Source organism: Schistocerca piceifrons, chromosome 1, assembly GCF_021461385.2.
Source record: "Schistocerca piceifrons isolate TAMUIC-IGC-003096 chromosome 1, iqSchPice1.1, whole genome shotgun sequence".
In the NCBI taxonomy this organism is placed as follows: domain Eukaryota; kingdom Metazoa; phylum Arthropoda; class Insecta; order Orthoptera; family Acrididae; genus Schistocerca; species Schistocerca piceifrons.
This window is the reverse complement of record NC_060138.1, coordinates 927,016,647-927,041,706: the sequence shown is the minus strand read 5'-3', so window position 1 is coordinate 927,041,706 and position 25,060 is coordinate 927,016,647. Positions and strand designations below refer to the sequence as shown.

The window sequence follows — 25,060 nt, the reverse complement described above, 5'->3', positions numbered from 1 at the left end:
CTCAGAAAAGATATGCATTCTCCTTAATTACTTTTCCTAATACTTATAGTAATTTATAAACAAATATGGCAGAATTACAACTAACATTAAACTTATTTTAAACTTCATCCTAGGCAGATTTTTAATTTTTCTTGACATTTTCTATTGTTATGTCATTAATCAGTAACTTTGTTAAGAAACTGATATTAAAATCTCTAACACATATAATAATCTCTTTCTGTCTGACAGACAGTCTATAGGGCATCAAAACTGTTCATTAAAATTTTCTCAACTGCCAGTATGGACCAGTATAAAGTAGCAGTTACAAACACTTATATTTTTCAGTATCACATAGCAAGGACATGATTTTGTTTTCTACATGATCAAAGATGGTACGGAACCCAAAGAACAACAACAACAACAACAACAATAATAATAATAATAAAAACCACCACTTGTGTAAGTTCAGGACCTCTCCATATATTCTAAATGTTTACAACTGCCAACATATGACACAACAGTTACTCTGTGTCCACCACTTTTGTGTGTGGCCACCGGGGGCAGTCACCACAGCCAAGAAACTGTGCATGATGGCTGTGCAGGGACCTCTAGCACCACTTGCGATGCATTGTCTACATTTTTGATCACTGCCAAGCAATCGCCCTAACTCTGCTCTTGCTTATCATGCTATTTACTAAGCTAGCTAGAATTGTACTGAATCTGTTAAACATGTGGCTATGCCATGCATTGTACCCACTGTGAACCACTGTCCTGTGAGATAATTAAGTATACTTGTTCTGGAGATGTCATCTTATGTTTTATATGCCATGAGTTACAACATAATTGGTGATTATCATGAGCAGTTTTCATGTTCGCCACATGACCATGGATCCTGAAAAACAGGCCACCTTACAGGTTGTGTGTGTTGATGGATGTGATGTTAGAGGCATTTCTGCAACAGCAATTAGAGACACACAAAAATCTGGAAGCCTTGCTGTCCACTTTGCTCTCCTGGTCATCAGCTACAAATCTGCCACTGTTCAGGCCTTAAGATGAGGCAGCCGAAGACTGGGAAGCAAACAAGTAGTGCCTCCAGTAGCACTTTTCTGCATTCGAGGAAATGAATCCAGCCATGATAAAATCACTATTTCTGTCATGGATCTCACCAAGTATATACCAGCTTTTGTGCGGACTGGCCCCTCTCATGAACCGGTTAAATTAACTATCTACTTCCACCTATATTGCCATGTCATCGCATTCTGCATGGGCTTTTATCAATGTAGTAAATAGGCTAATTAGTTATACTGCACATGGGCAGCTGAACTGCATGGTCTCAGTAGGAAATGACATTTTGTGATTGCAGAAAATAAGGAACCATATGCAGATGTTCGGTTCGGTTCGGTTCGGTTCAGTTGTTTGAGGGAGGAGACCAAACAGCGAGGTCATCAGTCTCATCGGATTAGGGAAGGAAGTCAGCCATGCCCTTTCAAAGGAACCATCCTGGCATTTGCCTGGAACGATTTAGGGAAATCACGGAAAACCTAAATAAGGATGGCTGGACACGGGATTGAACCATCGTCCTCCCGAATGCGAGTCCAGTGATATGCAGATGTGGTGATTAGGGATGCAATAAAGCTGGCAGCTCCATAAAAGGAGGAGCAGTAGATAGCTTTAAAATCTGAGGACAGAACTTTGGAGAATGTTTTAAAATTTGCCCAATCCTTCAAAGTTCCTCAGCATCAGACTCGAGAAAGGGATTCAACTTTGCGGACGCAGCAAACGTGGGAACAGCAGAGCACAAACACTGTCGCACTCCAGCACTGTCTCGTAAACAAGGAAAGAAGGTTCTGCCTCCTGACCACACTTGTTTCCATCATGCCTGGACTGTTTTTGAACACATTCCACAAAAGCCCGACAGGTGAGCTCAGTGCAAGTCACGCTGTCTGCCACACTCTGGACAAAAAGTACTCATCTAGATAGGACCTAATGGACAGTAATTTGATTTCATCACAGTCTCAGACCATACTGATGTCTATTAAGGAACTATTCATCATGCTCGCTGACTTTGTGCAGCAAACTAGTTCAGCTACAGAATGAGATTTTCATTCCGCAGCGGAGTGTGCGCTGATATAAAACTTCCTGGCAGATTAAAACTGTGCCAGACCGAGACTCGAACTCAGTACCTTTGGCTTCCGTGGGCAAGTGCTCTACCAAATGAGCTATCCAAGAACGACTCACAACCTGTCCTCACAGCCTTAATTCTGCCAGTTCAGCTACAGGTTGATACCAGTGCCTCTGAATTCCTGTTAAACTTTGAAATGTACCTCCAGCTGGGAGTGCCCGCAGCCTCTTCAATCCACAAGCTAGCCAGGCATATAACAAATTCAAAGGACAATTCACGATCGCAGTGACATTCAAAAATGTCATGCAAGACCTCACTTTCCTTCTGCTTCACAGTACAGTTACAGAGCACGTGTTTGGACTTGATGTTTTTTTCCCCATTTTCAGATTTGTCATCCATGACAAGGTCCACCTTGTGCCACAACAAATATTGTTTCAGGTATTTAATATTCATTTACTTACATGAGAAACTTTTGACTGCCCACTAGCAAATGTCACAAAGTCATTAATTGCGACTCTACAATATCAATAGCAGCAAACTCTGTTCCTTCTCATAGTACGTTGCCTATTTTTAATGTTTTTGGTTTCAGTGTTGTAGTTCATGTAGTGTACACTCTTTGACATAAAACTTGACCGGCGGCCGGCTGCTGCAGAGGCTAAGTCCGCGCTGATCGCGACATGGGACAAATAAACTGACCAACTCGCTAATTCTCTAAGTCCGGATATCTGCACAATCTGGCAACACTGTAGACTGCAGCACTTCCTGGAGGAAGTCTTGTCCCATCTTAGACGAAAGGTAAACTATATACGCCCGTGGTCTAGCGGTAGCGTGCATTGTATTTGTCTACAATGTCTGTGGATTGAGACCAGCTGGCGCAAAAATTTTTTATATCCTCTTCTCTCTGAATGCTAAAGACGTGAATGTAATGGTAGTGCAGATTCAATCTGTTTCACTTTCTGTCACACCAATAACAAACTTTTATCCAGTAAGCATTTTGCGGCATATTTCTTGCAGACTGTCCTCCTCTGGATGCCATATGCGGTAAAGCTCCGGGATCCATTTGCTGGCAACCGGCAGCGGCCGTGGCGGCCGCAGCCGTGCTGCACTCCCCCATTCTGTATCGAAAGTGCCTGCTACCGCTCATCGCTTTTGATAATTTAAAACGCTTTATTATTATTAAACGTTGCTCCACAGAAAATTTCTACGATTTCCATTCTTGTTCGAAAGCAACGGAGGCTGACGCCCTGATTAGTAGACGGGTACTGTATTACATTAACCGGCAAGAGCTGAGTATGGCCCGAAATTAATTTTATAGACTGGGACGAAATCACACCACCTCACTATATGCGATGAATTTATAAATGCTTTATACTTCGCTTCTTTTCCTTTCAAATTCAATTGTTGTTGTTGTGGTCTTCAGTCCTGAGACTGGTTTGATGCAGCTCTCCGTGCTACTCTATCCTGTGCAAGCTTCTTCATCTCCCAGTACCTACTGTAACCTACATCCTTCTGAATCTGCTTAGTGTATTCATGTCTTGGTCTCCCTCTACGATTTTTACCCTCCACACTGCCCTCCAATACTAAATTGGTGATCCCTTGATGCCTCAGAACATGTCCTACCAACCGATCCCTTCTTCTGGTCAAGTTGTGCCACAAACTTCTCTTCTCCCCAATCCTATTCAATACTTCCTCATTAGTTATGTGATCTACCCATCTAATCTTCAGCATTCTTCTGTAGCACCACATTTCGAAAGCTTCTATTCTCTTCTTGTCCAAACTATTTATCGTCCATGTTTCACTTCCATACATGGCTACACTCCATACAAATACTTTCAGAAATGACTTCCTGACACTTAAATCAATACTGGATGTTAACAAATTTCTCTTCTTCAGAAACGCTTTCCTTGCCATTGCCAGCCTACATTTTATATCCTCTCTACTTCGACCATCATCAGTTATTTTGCTCCCCAAATAGCAAAACTCCTTTACTACTTTAAGTGCCTCATTTCCTAATCTAATTCCCTCAGCATCACCCGACTTAATTAGACTACATTCCATTATCCTTGTTTTGCTTTTGTTGATGTTCATCTTAGATCCTCCTTTCAAGACACTGTCCATTCCATTCAACTGCTCTTCCAAGTCCTTTGCTGTCTCTGACAGAATTACAATGTCATCGGCGAACCTCAAAGTTTTTATTTCTTCTCCATGAATTTTAATACCTAATCCGAATTTTTCTTTTGTTTCCTTTACTGCTTGCTCAATATACAGATTGAACAACATCGGGGAGAGGCTACAACCCTGTCTTACTCCCTTCCCAACCACTGCTTCCCTTTCATGTCCCTCGACTCTTATAACTGCCATCTGGTTTCTGTACAAATTGTAAATAGCCTTTCGCTTCCTGTATTTTACCCCTGCCGCCTTCAGAATTTGAAAGAGAGTATTCCAGTCAACATTGTCAAAAGCTTTCTCTAAGTCTACAAATGCTAGAAACGTAGGTTTGCCCTTCCTTAATCTAGCTTCTAAGATAAGTCGTAGGGTCAGTATTGCCTCACGTGTTCCAACATTTCTACGGAATCCAAACTGATCTTTCCCTAGGTCGGCTTCTACTAGATTTTCCATTCGTCTGTAAAGAATTCGCGTTAGTATTCTGCAGCTGTGGCTTATTAAACTGATTGTTCGGTAATTTTCACATCTGTTAACACCTGCTTTCTTTGGGATTGGAATTATTATATTCTTCTTGAAGTCTGAGGGAATTTCACCTGTCTCATACATCTTTCTCACCAGACGGTAGAGTTTTCTTAGGACTGGCTCTCCCAAGGCTGACAGTAGCTCCAATGGAATGTTGTCTACTCCGGGGGCCTTGTTTCGACTCAGGTCTTTCAGTGCTCTGTCAAACTCTTCGCGCATTATCGTATCTCCCATTTCATCTTCATCTACATCCTCTTTCATTTCCATAATATTGTCCTCAAGTACATCGCCCTTGTATGGACCCTTTATATACTCCTTCCACATTTCTGCTTTCCCTTCTTTGCTTAGAACTGGGTTTCCATCTGAGCTCTTTATGTTCATACAAGTTGTTCTCTTTTCTCCAAAGGTCTCTTTAATTCTCCTGTAGGCAGTATCTATCTTACCCCTAGTGAGATAAGCCTCTACATCCTTACATTTGTCCTCTAGCCATCCCTGCTTAGCCATTTTGCACTTCCTGTCGATCTCATTTTTCAGGCGTTTGTATTCCTTTTTGCCTGCTTCATTTACTGCGTTTTTATATTTTCTCCTTTCATCAAATTCAATATTTCTTCTGTTACCCAAGGATTTCTAGCAGCCCTCGTCTTTTTACCTACTTGATCCTCTGCTGCCTTCACTACTTCATCCCTCAAAGCTACCCATTCTTCTTCTACTGTATTTCTTTCCCCCATTCCTGTCAATTGTTCCCTTACGCTCTCCCTGAAACTCTGTACAACCTCTGGTTCTTTCAGTTTATCCAGGTCCCATCTCCCTAAATTCCCCCCTTTTTGCAATTTCTTCTGTTTTAATCTACAGCTCATAACCAATAGATTGTGGTCAGAGTCCACATCTGCCCCTGGAAATGTCTTACAATTTAAAACCTGGTTCCTAAATCTCTGTCTTACCATTATATAATCTCTCTGAAACCTGTCAGTATCTCCAGGCTTCTTCCATGTATACAGCCTTCTTTTATGATTCTTGAACCAAGTGTTAGCTATGATTACGTTGTGCTCTGTGCAAAATTCTACCAGGTGGCTTCCTCTTTTATTTCTTAGCCCCAATCCATATTCACCTACTACGTTTCCTTCTCTCCCTTTTCCTACTACCGAATTCCAGTCACCCATGAATATTAAATTTATGTCACCCTTCACTATCTGAATAATTTCTTTTATTTCATCATACATTTCTTCAATTTCTTCGTGATCTGCAGAGCTAGTTGGCATATAAACTTTTACTACTGTAGTAGGTGTGGGCTTCGTTTCTTGGCCACAATAATGCTTTCACTATGCTGTTTGTAGTAGGTTACCCGCACTCCTATTTTTTATTGATTATTAAACCTACTCCTGCATTACCCCTATTTGATTTTGTGTTTATAACCCTGTAGTCACCTGACCAGAAGTCTTGTTCCTCCTGCCACCGAACTTCACTGATTCCCACTATATCTAACTTTAACCTATCCATTTCCCTTTTTAAATTTTCTAACTGACTTGCCCGATTTAGGGATCTGACATTCCACGCTCCGATCCGTAGAACGCCAGTTTTCTTTCTCCTGATAACGGCATCTTCTTGAGTAGTCCCCGCCCGGAGATCCGAATGGGGGACTATTTTACCTCCGGAATATTTTACCCAAAAGGACGCCATCATCATTTAATCATACAGTAAAGCTGCATAACCTCGGGAAAAATTATGGCCATAGTTTCCCCTTGCTTTCAGCAGTTTGCAGTACCAGCACAGCAAGGCCGTTTTGGTTATTGTTACAAGGCCAGATCAGTCAATCATCCAGACTGTTGCCCTTGCAACTACTGAAAAGGCTGCTGCCCCTCTTCAGGAACCACACGTTTGTCTGGCCTCTCAACAGATACCCCTCCGTTGTGGTTGCACCTACGGTACGGCTATCTGTATCGCTGAGGCACGCAAGCCCCCCCACCAACGGCAAGGTCCATGGTTCAAGGGGGAGGCAAATTCAATTATTTGTGCAAATTTTAGCCAATATTCGGATGCTTTCGTCAAGCCAGAGTGTGTGTCTGTGGTGTAAAGTGTATTACAAAAAAACGGTTGAAATGGTTCTGAGCACTGTGGGGCTTAACTTCTGAGGTTATCAGTCCCCTAGAACTTAGAACTACTTAAACCTAACTAACCTAAGGACATCACACACATCCATGCCTGAGGCAGGATTCGAACCTGCACGCGGTTCCAGACTGTAGCGCCTAGAACCGCCTGGCCATCCCGGCCGGCCAGTGTATTACAGTTTTTGTTTCATTCCTTATGGTAAGTCTATGCAATAAACTGTGTGAATATCTTGCAATGCATGCTCTGTAGCAATGCAGGAACACTGAACATTTGGAGTTCCATGTATGGATTCAAAAGGTATTTAATGTCGATCGGAAGTGACAGTTAAGGTCATCAAATTTAAACCAGAAAAATTTATCTTTTTTGAGGTTTCACAGAACGGAAAGGAATTGCTAACGTCGGTGTCATAAAATGTCTACAGTTAAATTCTATTGCAAAAATGTAGAAGAGAGGAACTACATTAATCAACATGTTCACTTCATAAACAACCTCCTGACGTGTTAGACCTATATGACGAACAAAGCTCAAATTCGTATCGTTGACAGTCGGTTTGAATCTTTTCAGAAACTATTTTGCAGTGAAGCACCTTGGCATTTGCAAAGCAGACACCCATGATATCAACATAATTCGAAATTGCGCGAAGATTTATGTGTAAAGGCATTCTTCAGATTTCGTATAAGGAATTTTTACTGTCAGTTTACAACTCTGTTAATTAAAATGGAAAATAAGAGGTTGTGTCCAGCGGCTTTCACCAATGTTGGAACTGCCATCTCATACAGCAATAGCACCGCAACACGTAAGTGAACCACTGAGCTAACGACACACTGGGTGTAACAGGCGGACTATAGTCATTGCGATATTGCCTGAGCCTCAAAACACAACATTAAACACACAAACTGGTGTTACTTATGTGAAGAACCCCGTTCTTAGAGTCCAGAAATTAAATACACTTCATAAGTGTCTCATCTTATAGTAGATTATATCGTATGAGTCTTCGATGTGAAAAACGAATGCCAAGTGAATTTAGCGAGGCAATGCAGAGCTACACCCGGAAGTAAATGCAGTCTCACTGTGTTGACAAATACTTGCTACGACGCTGCCAATTCTCAGCTCTCTTATGAGGCAGCCCTTTAGCAAAATGCTTTTCGTGATTGTCCGATACAGTTCTTCAGAGGGGAGACGCGAGCACACGTTTGATTTCTTTGCGGCGTTCTCCCCTGATAATTTCTGACGTCACCTTGTGGGCTATGTATACATCTGACGCATTCAATTATCATTAATCCAGAATGATACAAGTTTCAGCTTCTCACGTGGAAGAACGCTGTGACTCTGACATTATATCATTTCAACGTAGGGAAAGCAAAATGGATGATTCAGTGTTTCTCATTCTGCATAAAGCACGTGAGATAATTTTCCGTAACGTTCATAATCATCTCAAAATACAAACAAAGTAAAAATACATCGAAAGCTTATTTGAATTGAATATAATGTAAGATATCAAACGCTTTGCACATCGATGTCGAATGTGTCCACGTGCAATCTTTTGCAGCATACATATAGAATGACATGATTACCACGAGAGTGAAGAAATATGTTGGTAGGGATGGAAACAACAAGAGATGCAATCAACAAATATTCCATTCCTTATGGCATTCATTTCATTTGAGATTTAAGAAGAGGTAAAGTGGGATATTACTTTCGTTAACACGAAAGATGTTCAACACATATGGATAATAAGGAAGTATGCGTCTTCATACGTTTCCTCCTTGAAATATGTATGCTCTATTATATACTAAGTAGCCTGATCAATGTTCCCGTAATGTTACCCTCTTGTTTGGCCTCTTAAACGATGAACAGATTCCAAATGCATGTCTCTGCATGAAAGTAGTTGTTCGAACCCTTCCTGCGCTGTTTTTTTTTTTTTTTTGCTCGGAATTCACGAAGCAGACCGCTGTGCTCCCTCCCCCCTCGAGGGTTAGGACTCAAAGTTAAACCATTTTTATTTTTCCACTGGCCTAATTTATTCAATCAGCATCAGCGCAAGACTATCAAACAAAGCCTTCCATTTACAGTTGCAACACTCTAACTAGCAGCTGACCAAAGGGTAATCCACAGCCATGGTCCGAAATTAGCAGCTCTCTGCTACTGTGGCAAACCCCGCACTACATTTTCGATTCCGGAGCAACAGTTTATCTGGTAACGCTGTGTTAAATCAATAGGAGTAGTTGCAGAGCGTGCCACCATATCTGTCCTCCCATTGTCACCTTTATGTATCTCACTTCTCCTGTAGCGTTGATCACGAGGTGCCGAGGTAAATGAGTGTATTCTGCATGACGTAACATTCAGTATTCCCTCCTTTCATAGACACTCTTCATGTGCATCGATACCAAATAGGGATGTGAAAACTCTTGCAAGTGAGAGAATGACAACAATAATCGTAACGAGAACAAGCAAATAATGAATGAAGTTCACTGCAATGCAGAACGAGAATGGCTGTGAAAATAAAAACCTATAAAAATTAGGTTGATCAAAAAGGAAAATTCGGCAATTCTTGCTAGTGTAATATAATGTGAACCAGCAACTACCCTTTCCTTAGATCACGACTCAAGGAGGTCCCCAAGTAGCTACCAAGGCAATGCTGCAATCTGTTCCCTGACATTGTTCTGATGACAATTAATGCAGATAGTTCCGATTATGAAATACAAAACTTATTGCAGGGTAGTTCCTAGGACCGAAATATTAAATTTGCAATGTAGATGGCACATGAATGTGACGACTATCGAGATTACTCGTCAATGTAAAAACGTAATGTTATGGGAATTGAGCATGGTCCCTCGGCACCAATACTGAAAGAGAGTGAATGACCACAGGTGTGTCAAACACTTTCAAAACGTCTGCCAAGTACCAAAAACAGTATTAATATGAAGAAAGCAATGGACAGATCAGAAAGGCCTCACTGCTATCCACAGCCTGTTTGAAGTCAGCCCTAGTGGAGCTGAGCTGCCAGACGCCAACCCGATAGCACATTACACCACTGAAATCTACGAATGAATTGTGTACTTATACTCATTAGCTTCAGTAAAATTTGTTATACTTGACTAGAACATCAGGTGTTATTATGGATAATAGTCCAACACATCGAACTCATATGGTGGATTCACAAAAACAAAAAATGTAATGTGAGACTACTGAAGAAGAAAAGAAACAATGGGAAAATGCGCTGATGTGCATTTTCATACGTTTTTATCTTCATAGCTACCATAGTTAATACATCAATAATAACCTTGTTTATGGCTTCAGTGACTGTTACCATCTTGTTTGACACCTAGATGATGTAAACAACACAAATTCAAGTCGCTGAGAGTTAATTCTAGTCTCTTCAGGGATTTAGTCTTGTTTTGTTGTTGATGTAAATTGGTATCCGCGAAGAATACTACTGCCAAAAATCCTGGGAGGTTTACAGAACACATATGATACGGGGGGTTATGAATAGTCTCTTAGTTGTGACCTTAAGAATAGCAGATGTCACGTGGGGTGGCCGCACGTTCTGGGGCTCCGTGTCACAGATTTCGCGGCCGCTTCCGCCAGAGATTCTAGTCCTTCCCCGGGCATGGATGTGTGTGTTTTCCTTAGAATAAGTTAGTTTCAGTTAGTGTAAGTAGTTTCTATGCCTAGGAACTGATGGCCCTAACAGTTTGGTCCCTTAAGCATTACAACTTAAAAAAGAGCTGTAGCAGAAGGAATTGATAAGCTAAAGCTTTTGTAGAAAAACTGGAACTAGTGAAAAATGAGCACTTTACTGCATCGGTGCCTTGTTCGCACACCAGTAAATACTGCCCTTACCATAATCGTAGCAGATGGCCGTTATGGCCGAGCGGTTCTAGGCGCTTCAGTCGGGAACCGCACTGCTGCTACGGTCGCAGGTTCGAATCCTGCCTCGGGCATGGATGTGTGTGCAGTCCTTAGCTTAGCTAGGCTTAAGTAGTTCTAAGTCTAGGGGACTGTTGACCTCAGATGTTAAGTCCCATAGAGCTCAGAGCTGACGTATACAGCTCGCAACGTGAAACACGAGAATTTGGCCACCTTTTGCATGAAGCGACCATTTTGAACTTAAATACCACTCCTCCTGTGGTGATTACTCTCAATATGTGTTCGAGATGACAAGAAAATATTAAATGGATGTAGGTCTGTATCACCTAATCCCAGGTCGTTCGCGCTCGTTTCTGCCAGCCACTTTGACAAGGGAAGTGCGTGATGACGGGGCTAGGAATCAGAGAATGAACGTAATAGTGACGTAGTTTGAGGTTGCTGGTGTCTCAACCTAAAGCCGTTCACCCTGGTGTGCTTTCTGTCAGGAAATATCATCCTCGAAAAGAGGACAGGATGGTTTTCTTATCCTTTGAAATTGTGAGATAGCTGTGTCAGCACGTTTCCAGGATAGTACACAGTTGTTCATGGATTCGAGATTTGTTTCTCGTATATCTTTTTCTTTATTCCTCCTTTACATTAAATTTTGATATCAGCTGGCAACTGACCGCATTGCCTTGATTAAAAATTATATGACAAAGGAACAAATTATTTTCTTGTTTAATATTCCATAGGCGCATGAAAATATATGAATTGGATTACAATTTATAGATTTTATGATCTTAATCATAACAGCAACGCTGCATACACGAATTGTTCCTGAGCAATGAACATTACATGGAGATACGTTCTCATAGTGGTATTTAGTTTTCACTAATATGGAGGGAAGACTTATCTCATTAACATTCCTGAAATCAGCTATTTATCTCAACTGTAGTCGTTTGCTCAGAGCATGGGGCCGCGTTGACACGAGGTATGAACAGGCGACGTCAGCGGTTGCGGTCGCCTTCTGTAAATGCAACACATTGAGCGAACGAGTACGTGTAATGTCCGTAGAGAATATCTCCCTTTAAAACAGATTTGTTTCTCCTATATATTCTTGTCAGTGGAAGATAGAAAAAAGAATTGAATAGGCGAAGCAGATTAGCTTTACAACCATGCAACAGAGTCCAACAGTTCAACAGACTGCTGCACTGTATTGATCAACTTACACCCCATCTCATCATTACCAAAGCATAGGAGGACGGTATATTCTGAAAGAAGGCCTACCTGCGTGTTATAACTGGCACCTTAAACTATATTACCATTCACTCTGTATTGCCAAAATCACCAGACCTCAACCCCATTGAAACTATGTGGACGGAGGTTACGAGGTTGTTACCACCGGGGTCAAGGAATTCAGAAACTCTGTGGGAAAATATAGAGAATACATGGTGGGAGATAAATGATCATCATAATCTCTCAAGGAATTTAGCCTTATCACTTCCCCGACACCGAGCAATTACAGAAAACGAGGGAGGATGGGTAGGGTACTGAAAGAAAAATAAAGGACAAACTAGTTGCGAGGTCCTAAACTGTTCCGGAAACCTACTAAAGCTAAATGGTCCCTGTGTATTCTCATTAAATGTGTCACTGCATGGTTGTTACCCATAGTAACTACTAATTAAATTCTTTACTCAAACAAATAAATAAGCAAATGTGTGCGCAATGGTACACTGTTAATCACCCGACTGTGTTTAAAGAAAATGTGTAAGTAACCGGAATTGTAACTGGGCCTGCATAATAATTCCTCCGTTCTGTAAGCTATTTCTTTTCATTCTGTCTTCCTTTCATTTCTCAAAACATAATAACGGTATTACAAGTAACATAAAGGATAAAATTATCTAACAGCTGATCTTCTAACAGCACATATAAAGATATTTCTACTTCCTATGGTCTCTTACGAAAATAACCTTTTTCTCACCCACGGGAAGGAATGAAGGACAACCCACATTGCTTGATTCATAACGTCACAGCAACACACTCTCTTATTACCATTGGGCAAAGCAATGATGGTATCTCCACGCGGACCAGTACTAGAAAAATTCTATAACTTCTTCAATCCCTGTCTGATCCCAAAAACACCTCTCATTTATTGACGTGCCTCGACGTTAACTCACTAACTCTCGCGTGCTCGGAAAGTTCGCGTAGTCGCAATTCCGAAATTTATGTTTCCCTCATATTCGTGCGCGGCACGTTGTCGCAACTGAAAAAAACCTCCACAAGTTACCTAGACTGATTTCCTAATTATACCTAGGCACCATTAAATAATATACCATCCAAAACCTCCCCTCCAAAAGATACTTAAATACACACAAAGAATTTTTCACAATACTTACAGTTCGTGTACAGTGTGCATAGCATGGCTACAGGAATTACTATTATGCTGTTTCCCCTTTATTTAACTGAGGAAAGCGGTCTCACTGATTCCCACATATCTTTCAAATCCCATTGTTCGTAGAATTAGCTTCACAGGTAAATTTTACTGACCGATTTCACAAAAGGTGACTTCTTATTCTTTCATACTAAATTAGCAACCTTTGCTTTATCCATGAATTTCAGAAACTCGTCAAATTACAAATTGAAACACATGCAAGCTACAAATGGCTTCTTTGAAAACTAATTCTTTCAGATCAAAACTAAGAGCATTAATTTATACCATGAATTTCTGTTAGCAGCTCGATTAGTTAAAACCATGAGATAATATTTTCCTACACTTCCAGATCAGATTTAGAAACAAACTAACCAAAATCACTTTACTAAAAAGAATAATGGTAAATCAACATATTCCTACTTATAAACTAATGGATCATAGCACTCCGTCATCCACTCTTCATCATTTTCTTCATCAGCCCTATGTGGTGAGTGCCTGGTCCTTAGGCTATAGTAGTTTGTCATATGAATCCTATTTGTGTCGTACCTGCTTTACAATTGAATTCTAACACTTTACTGTTCACCGAATTACTCAAACAAAATATCAAATTCCGTTAACTTTCAAGTTACTTTTCGCGGTCACGCCAAAGTATTCTCACACTCGCCTATCATCTAATGTAGTGAGATGGTTTGATTTCGTCTCAGTCTATAAAATTAATTTCGGGCCATACAGATTTCAAGGAGGAAACGTATGAAGACGCAGACTTCCTCATTATCCATATGTGCGGCATATCTTGCCGATTAATGTAATACAGCGAAATGAAATGAAGTCCCATGCATCTTTACAGAGCGTAGGGGAACGATGCGGGACACCCGCACCACTTTACTAGGCAAAGTCCAAGCGCAGGTGGTTTGCCATTGCCTTCCTCCGACCGTGATGGGGATGAATGATGATGATGAAGATGACACAACAACACCCAGTCATCTCGAGGCAGGAAAAATCACTGACCCCGCCATGAATCGAACCCGGGACCCCGTGCTCGGGAAGCGAGAACGCTACCGCGAGACCACGAGAAACGGACAATACCCATCTACTAATTAGGGCGTTTCTCTCCATTGCTTTCGAGCGAGAATGGAAATCGTAGAAATTTTCTGGGGAGCAACATTTAATAATAATAAAGCGTTTTAAATTATCAAAAGCGATGAGCGGTAGCAGGCACTTTCAATACAGAACGGGGGAGTGCAGCGCGGCTGCTGCCGCCACGGCCGCTGCCGGTAGCCAGCAAATGAATCCCGGAGCTTTACCGCATACGGCGTCCAGAGGAGGACAGTCTGCAAGAAATATGCCGCAAAATGCTTACTGGATAAAATTTTGTTATTAGTGTGACAGAAAGTGAAACAGATTGAATCTGCACTACCATTACATTCACGTCTTTAGCATTCAGAGACAAGAGACTATAAAAAATTTTTGCGCCAACTGGTCTCGATCCACAGACGTTGTAGACAAATACAATGCACGCTACCGCTAGACCACGTGCGTATATAGTTTCCCTTTGGTCTAACATTGGACAATACGTCCTCCAGGAAGTGCTGCAGTCTACAGTGTTGGCAGATTGTGCAGATATCCGGACTTAGAAAATTAGCGAGTTGGTCAGTTTATTTGTCCCAGTGTCGCGATCGGCGCGGACTTAGCCTCTGCAGCGGCCGGCCACCAGTCAAGTTTTATGTCAAAGAGTGTACATCACCATGGAACTGTCATTTAATATGGTTTGTAAATGTGCATAATAACCATTTACCTATGTCAAGATGTGCTATTATGGCTACAGTCAGATAATGATTACTAAGTATGACGGATGTTTTAAATTATGGAAGAACTTAATTTACCTTTCTTTTGTCGACGAAAACGATGCAACCTATGCAAGTGCTGATAATCGGCAGGTTCATCACCACTTTCACTGCAGCTACTGCTGTTGCTGCTGTTACCACTGTTACTGCTACCACCAGATGAACCACTTGATGCTAACATCACATCAAGTAAATTAGCACGGGCCTATTTAAACAAAAATGTTGTATGTTTAGACACTTTATCAGTAGTGATTCATGTGTATATACACAATGTTAGTTTTATATTACAAACACACACACACACACACACACACACACACACACACACACACACACACACTCTGCATGTATACTTTTTATTTCACTCCACTGAGATATCATGAAATGCGTAACATTCACGAACTTCTGAGTAGACCGTGAATGTCATTAAAACTAATGAAGATCGAGTGTCGGGCTTTACAGATGTAACTTTAGCTCTTAAATGGCCGTGAACATGTACGCGAGAAAGAGGTTGCAATCACACAAAGGACTATCACAGTGAGTTAATAATTCAGAAGAAGTTAATAATTTGTTTCGGTCATGAATATGTCATATAAGTGCACATGATGGTTTTATTTTATTTTATTTTATTTTATTTTATTTTATTTTTTTTTTTTGTACGATCATAGTTGTGGAATACATGATATTACCCCAAGTTATAATTTTGGTCTACAATGACCATCTTCAGACCTGAGTACAAACAAGCATTTTTGGCTTATTACTTTGACTGTATCAAACAACAGAAACTACTGGTTGGAATATCAACACTTTAAGGAAAAGATAGACTACTACTCACTGGAAAGATGGCATGTGAGCTGCAGAACACACGCGTATTCACACAAATAAGCACACCTCATACACACATTACTGTCATCTCTGGAAGCTCAGACCAGAATGCAGCTGTCAAGCAGAATGTAAGCAGCAATCTAGAGGGGGGGGAAGGGATAGCAGGGTACAGATGACAAGGAAAGAAGTGCACTGTCTGGGGAAGCATGCAGGACTAGACTGCTAACAGGCAAAGCATCAGGAGGCTGTGGAGCAGGGAGGTGGGGACATGATGGGGGTATGAAATGGGGAGCGAGAAAGGAGGAGGAGTGGGAAAGGTGAAAGATGGTCAGGTGCATTGACAGAATGTGGCATATAAAGAGAGTGAGGGGACAAGAATAGGGAGGAGGTAATAGGACAGAGGGGGTGAAACTTTTGGATGAAGGGTGTGGAGACAGCAGGTTACTGTAGGTTGAGGCAGGCATCATTTTGGGAGCAGAGAATGTGTTGTTAAGGATAACTCCCAACTGTGCAATTAAGAAAAGGGGAGGATCAGGTGGCTTAGGTAGTGAAGTAGCCAATGACATCAAGCATGTTATGTTCAGATGCTTGTTGTGCCACAGGGTGGACCACTTTGCTCTTGGCCACAACTTGTCAGTGGCCATTCATCCTGATGCACAGCTGGTTGGTAATCATACCAATATGAAAAGTTGTGCAACTATTGCAAAAGAACCTGTATGTGACATGGCTGCTTTCACAGGTGGCCTGGCCTCTGGTGGGGTAGGATAATTCTGAGAGAGGAATGGAATACGAAGTGCTAGATGGATGGATTGGGCAGGTCTTGCACCTAGGTCTTCCACAGGAGTATGACCCCTGTGGCAGGGGGTTGGGATTGGGAGTGGCACAGGGATGGAATAAAATGTTATGAGGGTTGGGTAGGCAACAGAACACCACTTTAGGAGGGGTAGGATATCCCTCATTTCATAGCATAATGAGAGATAATCAAAACCCTGACAAAGGAAGTGGTTCAGCTGTTCCATTCCAGAGTGGTACTGGGTGATGAAGGGAGCACTTCTTTGAAGGTGGTCTTTGGGGATAGTAGGGAATTGGGGGTGTGTGGGGAAATGACTCAGGAGATCTGTTTGCAGATGAGGTCTGGAGGATAGTGCTTGTCTGTGAAGGCCGCGGTGAAACTTTCAGCATACTGGAAAAAGGAGTTCTTGTTGTACATGTGCCTTCCCTAGGTAGCCAGTCCATATGGAAGGGATTCTTGGTGTGGAACGGATAAGAGCTGTTGAAATGCAGGTACTGGTGGTGGTGGTGGTCGGTTAGTTTAATGAGGACAGAGGTGTAGATAGAGCCATCAGAGATAAGGTGGCATGCTGGATTGAGGAGCTGGCGTAGTGTATGGGAGAAAAGGTGTTGAGTTTGTGAAGGAATGAGGATAGGATGTCTTGGTCTTGTGTCCTGATCATGAAGATCTGCAAACAAAGGTTTCACCACTGTTGTTAAAAATTGCACTGACTACCTGTTGGAAGGCTTTTGCCAATTATCTGACTCTTCCACCTATAAACTCTGCCAATGTCATCCTATTGCAGAAGTCCAACGTAATCCTGTTTAAAGCCTTAGGCCCTTTCCAGAACCTCTCCCTTGAACCCCCTTTTCCCCTCACCACTATGACACTTCTAGATGTTCCCCAAAATCCACCAACTCAACAATACTGGATACCCCATTGTAGTTGGTTATTGTGCCCTCACTGAAAGTAATTCAGCCTTCACTGACCAACACCTCCAACCAATTGCCTGTAATCTAGCCTCCTGCATCAAAGATACCAACTACTTCCTTCACCAACTCTCCACTACCCCCATCCCTTTACCCTGCAGATCCCTACTGGTAACTGCTGATGCCACATCTCTATACGCCAACATTCCTCATACCCAGAGTCTTATTGCTACTGAACACTACCTTACTGAATGTCGTTCAGACTATCTTATTCCTCATACACCTTACTAACTTTGTACTAACTCACATCTACTTCTTCTTTGAGGGGAAGGTATACAAACTAGTCTGCAGCACAGCTATGGATACCCACATGGCACCCCTCCTATGCCAACCTGTTTATGGGCCACCTAGGGGGGACCTTCCTGGCCTCCTTAAATGCCAAACCTCTAGTATGGTTCATGTTCACTGACGATATCTCCATGATCTGGACTTAGGACAAAGACACCCTATCTTCATTTCTTCACAAACTTGACATGTTCTCTCCCATCCACTTCGCTTGGTCCTCCTCAATTCAACACGCCACATTCCAGGATGTTGACCCCCTCCTCTCTGATGGCTCCATCTACACCTCTGTCCACAATGAACCTACCAATCACCAACAGTATCTGCATTTTAACAGCTGCCATCCCTTCCACACAAAAAAATGCCCCCCCCCCCCCCCCTTGCTCTGTCTAATCACATCCTCCCATTCTCATCCCCTCACCCTCTTTGTGGGCCGCCCTCCCTCTGCCAATGCACTTATCCATCTCCCCCCCCCCCCCATTCCTTTCCTTTTCTGCTCCCTGCCCCCCCCCCCCCTCGGGTCTATTCCACAGCCCCCCAACACTGCACCTGTTGGCAGCCTAGTCCCTGCACGCCCCGCCAAACGGTGCTCTTCTCTCCCACCACCCATACTCTACTATCCCTTCCCTTTATTCACCCCCTCCAGACTGCAGCTTCCGTTCTAGGTAACAGCTGCATTCCTGTCCAAGCTGCTGCAGATTGTGGTAAAGTGTGTGTGTGAGGTGTGCTTGCTTCTGTGTGTGGATGTGTGTGTGTGTTTCCTTTTCTGAAAAAGGCTTTCATTGAAAGCTAATGTATAAGTGTCTTTTCATTGTACTTTCCTGCGACTCAACATGGCATCTTTGTGGTGATTAGCAATCTATCTTTTCCTTATACCGTGATATTTGACTGTATTGCATTTAGATATGTTGGCTTGATGTGATCGACAATCTGTTTGTACTCAGGTCTAAAGATGGTCATCATACTCCACAATTAATTACCTGATGCAAATTATTGCGGTCCATAAATGGCATAAACATTAAAAAATCCTCTTCTGGATTGCTGTGCAATTTTACTGTGACTGCGTCACAACTCACGATAGACCTTTGTTGAACACAACATAATGTATGAAGCACTACGGGTGTTAGTCAGGGTGGAGAAAGATAAAGAATCTTCAACACTCAGAAAAAAATCGTTAACTATGCAGTGGGAGAAAACATTTACCAGCAGAATGAGCAAAGTAAACCACATGGCTTTTTATCTTGTCATAAACCCCTAAAGACATTCAATCAGTACATCATCTGCCATGGATAGGGATGTATTGGTGGCCTATATGCTTGGTAACCTGCCGAAGGCATTTTCTTCACACAAAGACACCAACCATACAGCTTGGTGAATATAGATCTTGTCCCCTTTGTATGGACCCAAGGACAGAGAGATAAGAGTCCTGTTCACGGCCTGAAGGGTGATTATTGCTGACTGCTGCATCTAGATCACCCATCACCCATGGATATTTTAAAGTCCTGTCAATACTGTGGAAAGAGCTCAATATGGAGGTATCAGTGTACTTTTTGAAGTGCAGCATCAAATTAGGGACATGTGCATCATTTCATGTGTTTGCTGTGGAGACTTTGAAGGTTGGAGTTTATAATGATAACAACTTGCAATGGTATGCACACCTGGAGGATGGTAATCTTAAAGAATGCAGGGGCTGGCTTGGTGGATGAGTATGTGCTATATAAGAACTGTTCACCCTCTCACTGGACTTACATCTTCTAGAATATATGTAGAACAGTCTAGGCCAAAAGACTGGTGCCCTAACACTGGCACAATGGACCAGTACTGACTACAAGAAGTATATTTTTCCTCAAAAGTGGGGCATTTCTGCAAACCACATCAGAGATTCTGATCCACAGTCTGGGGAATTATTGCCTATCTTATATTACCATGTGAAGACATCACAACCTCTGTTTATGTTTTGTATGTAAATATGTCTTAGTCACACAATGTTGCTGAACAAATTTTCATGCACATGTGAACACCATTTCTCTTACTGTTCAAATCTAAAAAGCTACTTAACTTACGAACAAGAGTGAACAATGTCAACTGTAGTGTACTTGCAGACATATGTTCTTTGTCAGGAAGAGAAAGGCGGGTCCACCAACCTTAACATCTCTGTCTAGTTTACAAACTACTATCAGCAGGACCTTATGTCCTCTACCGTACTACATTCCAGAGATGTGTGGGAGGTAAAGACATGCTTTGGAATTGCATCCAAGCATTTCTCCTATTGTATCAGCCAAATAACTAGTATATGAACTTCACTGCAGTTTAGTAACATCCACCAAGGACAGCAACTGAAGAGTAATGAAATTATGAGATTAAAATACATGGTTAAAAACTATACTTTAATTTTGTTTATTTTTTACATTATGCTACACAGACCGTTTCCCAGAACACACTTCCATAAATAATTAAAACTTGTTGAACTGCTGATGTTGCATAAATACATTTAATGATTAAGGAAAACAGTGAGTAGTTTATTATACCTTTGGATCTGTGAAGTCAATATCTCTTTCAACATGAACCCAACCTGTTGGACAACAACAGGCAACATCCAGCTTCGAAGCACCAACTGCAGTGACATCATTTTCACTACCAGATATTCCATCTTCACCTTTTCGGATCATGCGGTTCAGTTCTTCAATAACATCCTTTGACGTAGCATGTTCATGAAAACTAACAGCACTAGCATCCATAATAAGAACACTGTTTGGACTATTGTCACACTGCAAACGGTTCACTACAGTGTCAGGAGTCGAAACAGTGGATGTCAAGGACTCTGACATCTCTCGACACATTCCACCAGTCTGCTCATCTTCTTCTATCACAGTCATCAGTGTATCTACCCTACCTGAAGAGTGCACAGCCCTACTGTAATCATACGAAGCAATATTCATGTCTTTTAACATCACTTCCTTTGGAGCAGGAACATTATATTCATCATCACCAGTGCAGCCTTCCCTTCCAAAAGCACCATCCTGGCTACTTTTGGTCTTTACTGAATCATCAGCACTGCTAGGCAGCAGATGATGAATGGGGAAATTTGGTAAGGATTGGGAATTTGAGGCAATTATGTCATATGAATTACAGTCTTTAATATTTGAGGACTGTTCCGAACCTGAATTTGTGTTACAAGACAAAGAACTGTCCTGTTTCGCTGTAGCACACATTGATTTTCTGTTGAGATCAAAGCTGTCCACTTCAGACTTTGCCTCATCTTTCAAAGAATTCAACATATTTTTGTGGGCAGTGTCATTTTGTTGATTAAGCAGTGATTCAGGGCACTTTTGCTTCCTGTTAGATGATTTTGCTATATCATTCTCACCCAAGGGAATAGCACAATTTCTTTCTCTTGCTCCAAGGCTCACTGCACCTGAAGCTTGGCTATATACATTTTCAGATGCCTTATCCATCTCACCATCAATAAAATCACCTGAGTGGCCATTCTGTACACTTATTTCTACATTTTGTTGCTTTGTCTTAAAATAGTTTCTATCTTGAAAAGTTTCTGCTGCTGCACAGCCTTGACTACAGCTTTCATTTGCGACCACAATGCTGTTTTCATTGTCAATACAGTGTTCTGGAGAAACTGAAATGGCCTCATCAGTTCTTGGTTTGGTAGCACCAGGGTTTGAAACAACAGATATAATATCATCTTCGTCATTTGTTGATGTTTCTAAATCCAATGATGGCTTACTGCAGCATGATTCATGATCAGCTTCATGAGAATTTGAATCATTCATCTCACTTGCACAATTTTCTTCATTAAGATCATCATCGTCACTGCCCTTGCTAACAGTGTTCTGATTCTCATCTTGTAAAAGTGGTGTTGGTTGAACAGTGACTTCCAAATCTTCCTCCTCCCTTGAAGTGCAATACTGTTGCTGTTCAGCAATGAATGTGAGAACACTCTGAAGAGCCTGCTCTCTGTCGGGAGCTGTTTGTAATAGTTCCTGATTTCTTTTTAGTGAGCCTCCATTATCAACAAGACTTCGTGATGATGTTGATGCCAAACTTTTGGTACTTTCAAATTTGACTAGACGATAAAAGTCCCTTGTGAAATCTGTCCCCACTGCGGGTGATTCTGAGCTCACTGCATCATCACTGCAACCACTCATCGCTGCTGATGAACGTTTCGAGGAGCTTTCACAGCCAGCTGCATAAGAACAGTCATATGAGTGACAGCAGTCCTCGGAATTGCTTGACCAGCTTCCACCAGGCGAAGACAGCCCATAGTTGTTATTTTGCCAATAATTTTTCTGGTCAACATCAAGAAGTAATGTCATTAGCTCAGTGCTAGACAGATGGCTAGAGCTATTCCACTGATAATCATTTGTGTCTTCCTCCAATTCCAGTTGGTTATTTTCTTGTATACTTGGCAAAGCTTGTGGCAGATCTCTTCTCCACATGTTTCCTGTGTTTCCTTCAACAACTGGTGCAAAGTCATCACAAGACATACTCCAGTCTTCTAGTTCAGCCTGATCATATTCAAGTTCCAGCATATCTCGATGCTGTTGCTGTAGAGCACCACGTGTTTCATCCAGTTTTAGCCAATGCTGCACATAATCAGAATCCCACCACACTCCAGCCTCATCATCATCTGCAATTTCATTGTTTTGTGAAGATGTCGCCGCTGCTGAGCTGAGGCTGACAGTCGCCTTTGTTCGACGGAGAGGGTGAGCAGTTGTTGCAGCTAAGTTGCTGGCTGGTGTGGCAGCTTCTAGTGCTAGAACTGAGGGAGAAGAGGAAGCACTGGAGGCCAGGGAACAAGCTGAGAATGGGGCACAAGGTGAACATGGGGTAATTTTGAGACAGAGATGAGAATCCGAGAAGCTGCGCATTATATGTTGATACGGGAGGAGATCCTTTGCTGGGGGAAAGCTGTGTCTTGGATTAATGCCAACCGTTAGACCAAGTGGAATGTAAAGTACATCAGGATCACAAGCATCTTCTACAACCAGCAGGCAGCCACCAGAATTGATGGGCCGGACATCTGCCACAGTTTCTGTTTCATCAGAAGCTTCCTTCACGTCTTCTAAACCGGCACCAGCTGCTTCCAGAGGCTTTGGTGCTGCTTCTGCTTGAACATCACTTGACATGGTTGAATAACCTTCATCCCTATTTCCACTCTCAGGACTTTCACTCCCGACATCTTCTGTCTTTTTTGCAGAAGTTGCAGTAGCTGGAAAAAGATCAATTTGATTACTGAAGGTAATGTGATAAATTATATATATATACATAATTAAGAAAGTCAAAGGATTGCATGTGGGCTAATTCATTTTAATAACATTATGGCAAATAAATTTACAACAAAATCCTTTACACACAACTTGCCAGAATACAAACAGTGATTGCAAAGTATCAGATCTCACAGTTAGAAAACTTTGAGTATCTGACGGCTGACTCTTTATAAAACTCATGCACTGGCATTGTAAATGTCCAATTTAAAATTTTCCTCCAATATTTATATTAAGTCTGTACATAGTTATCTGAAAAATTTCTCAACACAGGAAATGGCTAGCCAAAAAAAGCTGTTTTTCTGTTTAATATGTGTTTTACATTTTACTGCAGATACTGTACATATTGTACTTAGAAATAAATAATTTAAGATGACTATGACATACGGCTTTGTCATCATAGATGCCTGAAAGGCATTCCTATTAGTATTAACTTGTAAGAAACTTGTGAAACAAAATGATATATCCAACAACAATGTGGGCACCCCTTTCAAAATTATTTACATTATTGTGGTGTAAATGGGCCAAATGTATATTGATACTGTTGAGGAACAGAGATATGTGTAAGATCATATTTGACAGTATAACATGCAATGTGAAAGAAACATAAAAAAGAACATATGCTCAGTCTAAAAGGTACAGACCGTTGCCATAACAATTATTATGTGATTTAATGTACCTGTTTTCACAAAGTTATTGCTGTTCTCAGGTGCTACAGCGATTCAGGGTTGCAATATTTTCTATACAATTCACAGTGTCAAAGGATTGTGTAATTTCATATTATTTTTATGATTGTTGGAGTATTAATCTCATACATCAGATGCAATGAATATCACTGCACGCCATCAGTCCAATCTACACTAATAATAAACGGGTAAAAACTGTCATGTCTGTCAGTCGAAGCATGCTAATCTCCAAAACTACCGGACAAATTTTCATAAGCTTTTCACAGGTAACTTGAGCGTAGCTTGGGGCAACATATATGCTTTATTCCATCAAAATTGGATCACAAAAAAGGAGAGATATTGTAGTTTAAAGTTTTATCTAAAATGGTCAACTCAGCTTAGTAATTTGGATACTTAATCATCATGACATAGTACATCAAAGAACCACCAAATGGCACTATTGGTTTTGTTTAACTCAGTTACAGATGCAGTTTTGATAGTCTACGTCAGTGATAGTATTAGGCTCCACAATATGATCTTTACGAAAAGGCACTAACAATGACTTTACTTGGGCTAGGGTATAAAGATTTAGTGATTTTGCTTTGTGTATTAAAAATGTAACAACATTGCCTTGTTTTTTTCAAATGGTTTTATTTTTATTCTTTGCTGGAAGAAACAAATATATCAAGTTTGCTTTTTGATTTGTCTGCCTACTCATTACATTTTGATTTTGTTTTGTTTACGAATAAGATTACCTAGAAAATGGTTGAGTCTTCCTGAATACATCAGAGTGGCTAAGAGACCAAGGACTATGTGGTATCAAGAATCCAATGATTTTCTCAAGCTGCAGCAAGTCTTGTCTCACAGGCTTCAACTCAGCCTTTGAAAACACTTTCCAAAAACGATGTGTGATGCAACTCTGATCGACAGTGTCCCGCATTATCTCGCTTTTCCGAACCCTTCACTCATAGAGATTCTCCAAAGTAAAATCACAGAAGCAGAAATTCTGATGTGAAGTGGTGCAGGCAAGTGAGTTTTTATACCCTAAATCCCATTTAATCCTAACAATGTACTGTTTAATTTTGAACATGTACAATTCCTGATGAGCTTAAGTTATGCCACAACCATAAACAAAGCACAAGACCAGATAATGCATGTTGCCAGAGTGAACTGGACAGCTCTATGTAGCTCGCTCCCATATTAGTGAAGCAGACGATCTGGTTCTGTCC

At 41.3% G+C, this 25,060-nt stretch overlaps 1 protein-coding gene across 1 annotated transcript in view; it reads right to left on the bottom strand.

Moving 5' to 3' along the window:
- Nucleotides 1–25,060, bottom strand: part of LOC124776545 — a 149,739-nt gene that overhangs the window by 25,180 nt on the left and 99,499 nt on the right. The window contains exons 8-9 of the mRNA XM_047251580.1: nucleotides 20,416–23,111; nucleotides 15,059–15,224 (exon numbers count right to left, since the gene is read on the bottom strand). Coding sequence (XP_047107536.1) covers nucleotides 15,059–15,224; nucleotides 20,416–23,111 — 2,862 coding nt within the window. The remainder of the gene's footprint in view (nucleotides 1–15,058; nucleotides 15,225–20,415; nucleotides 23,112–25,060) is intronic.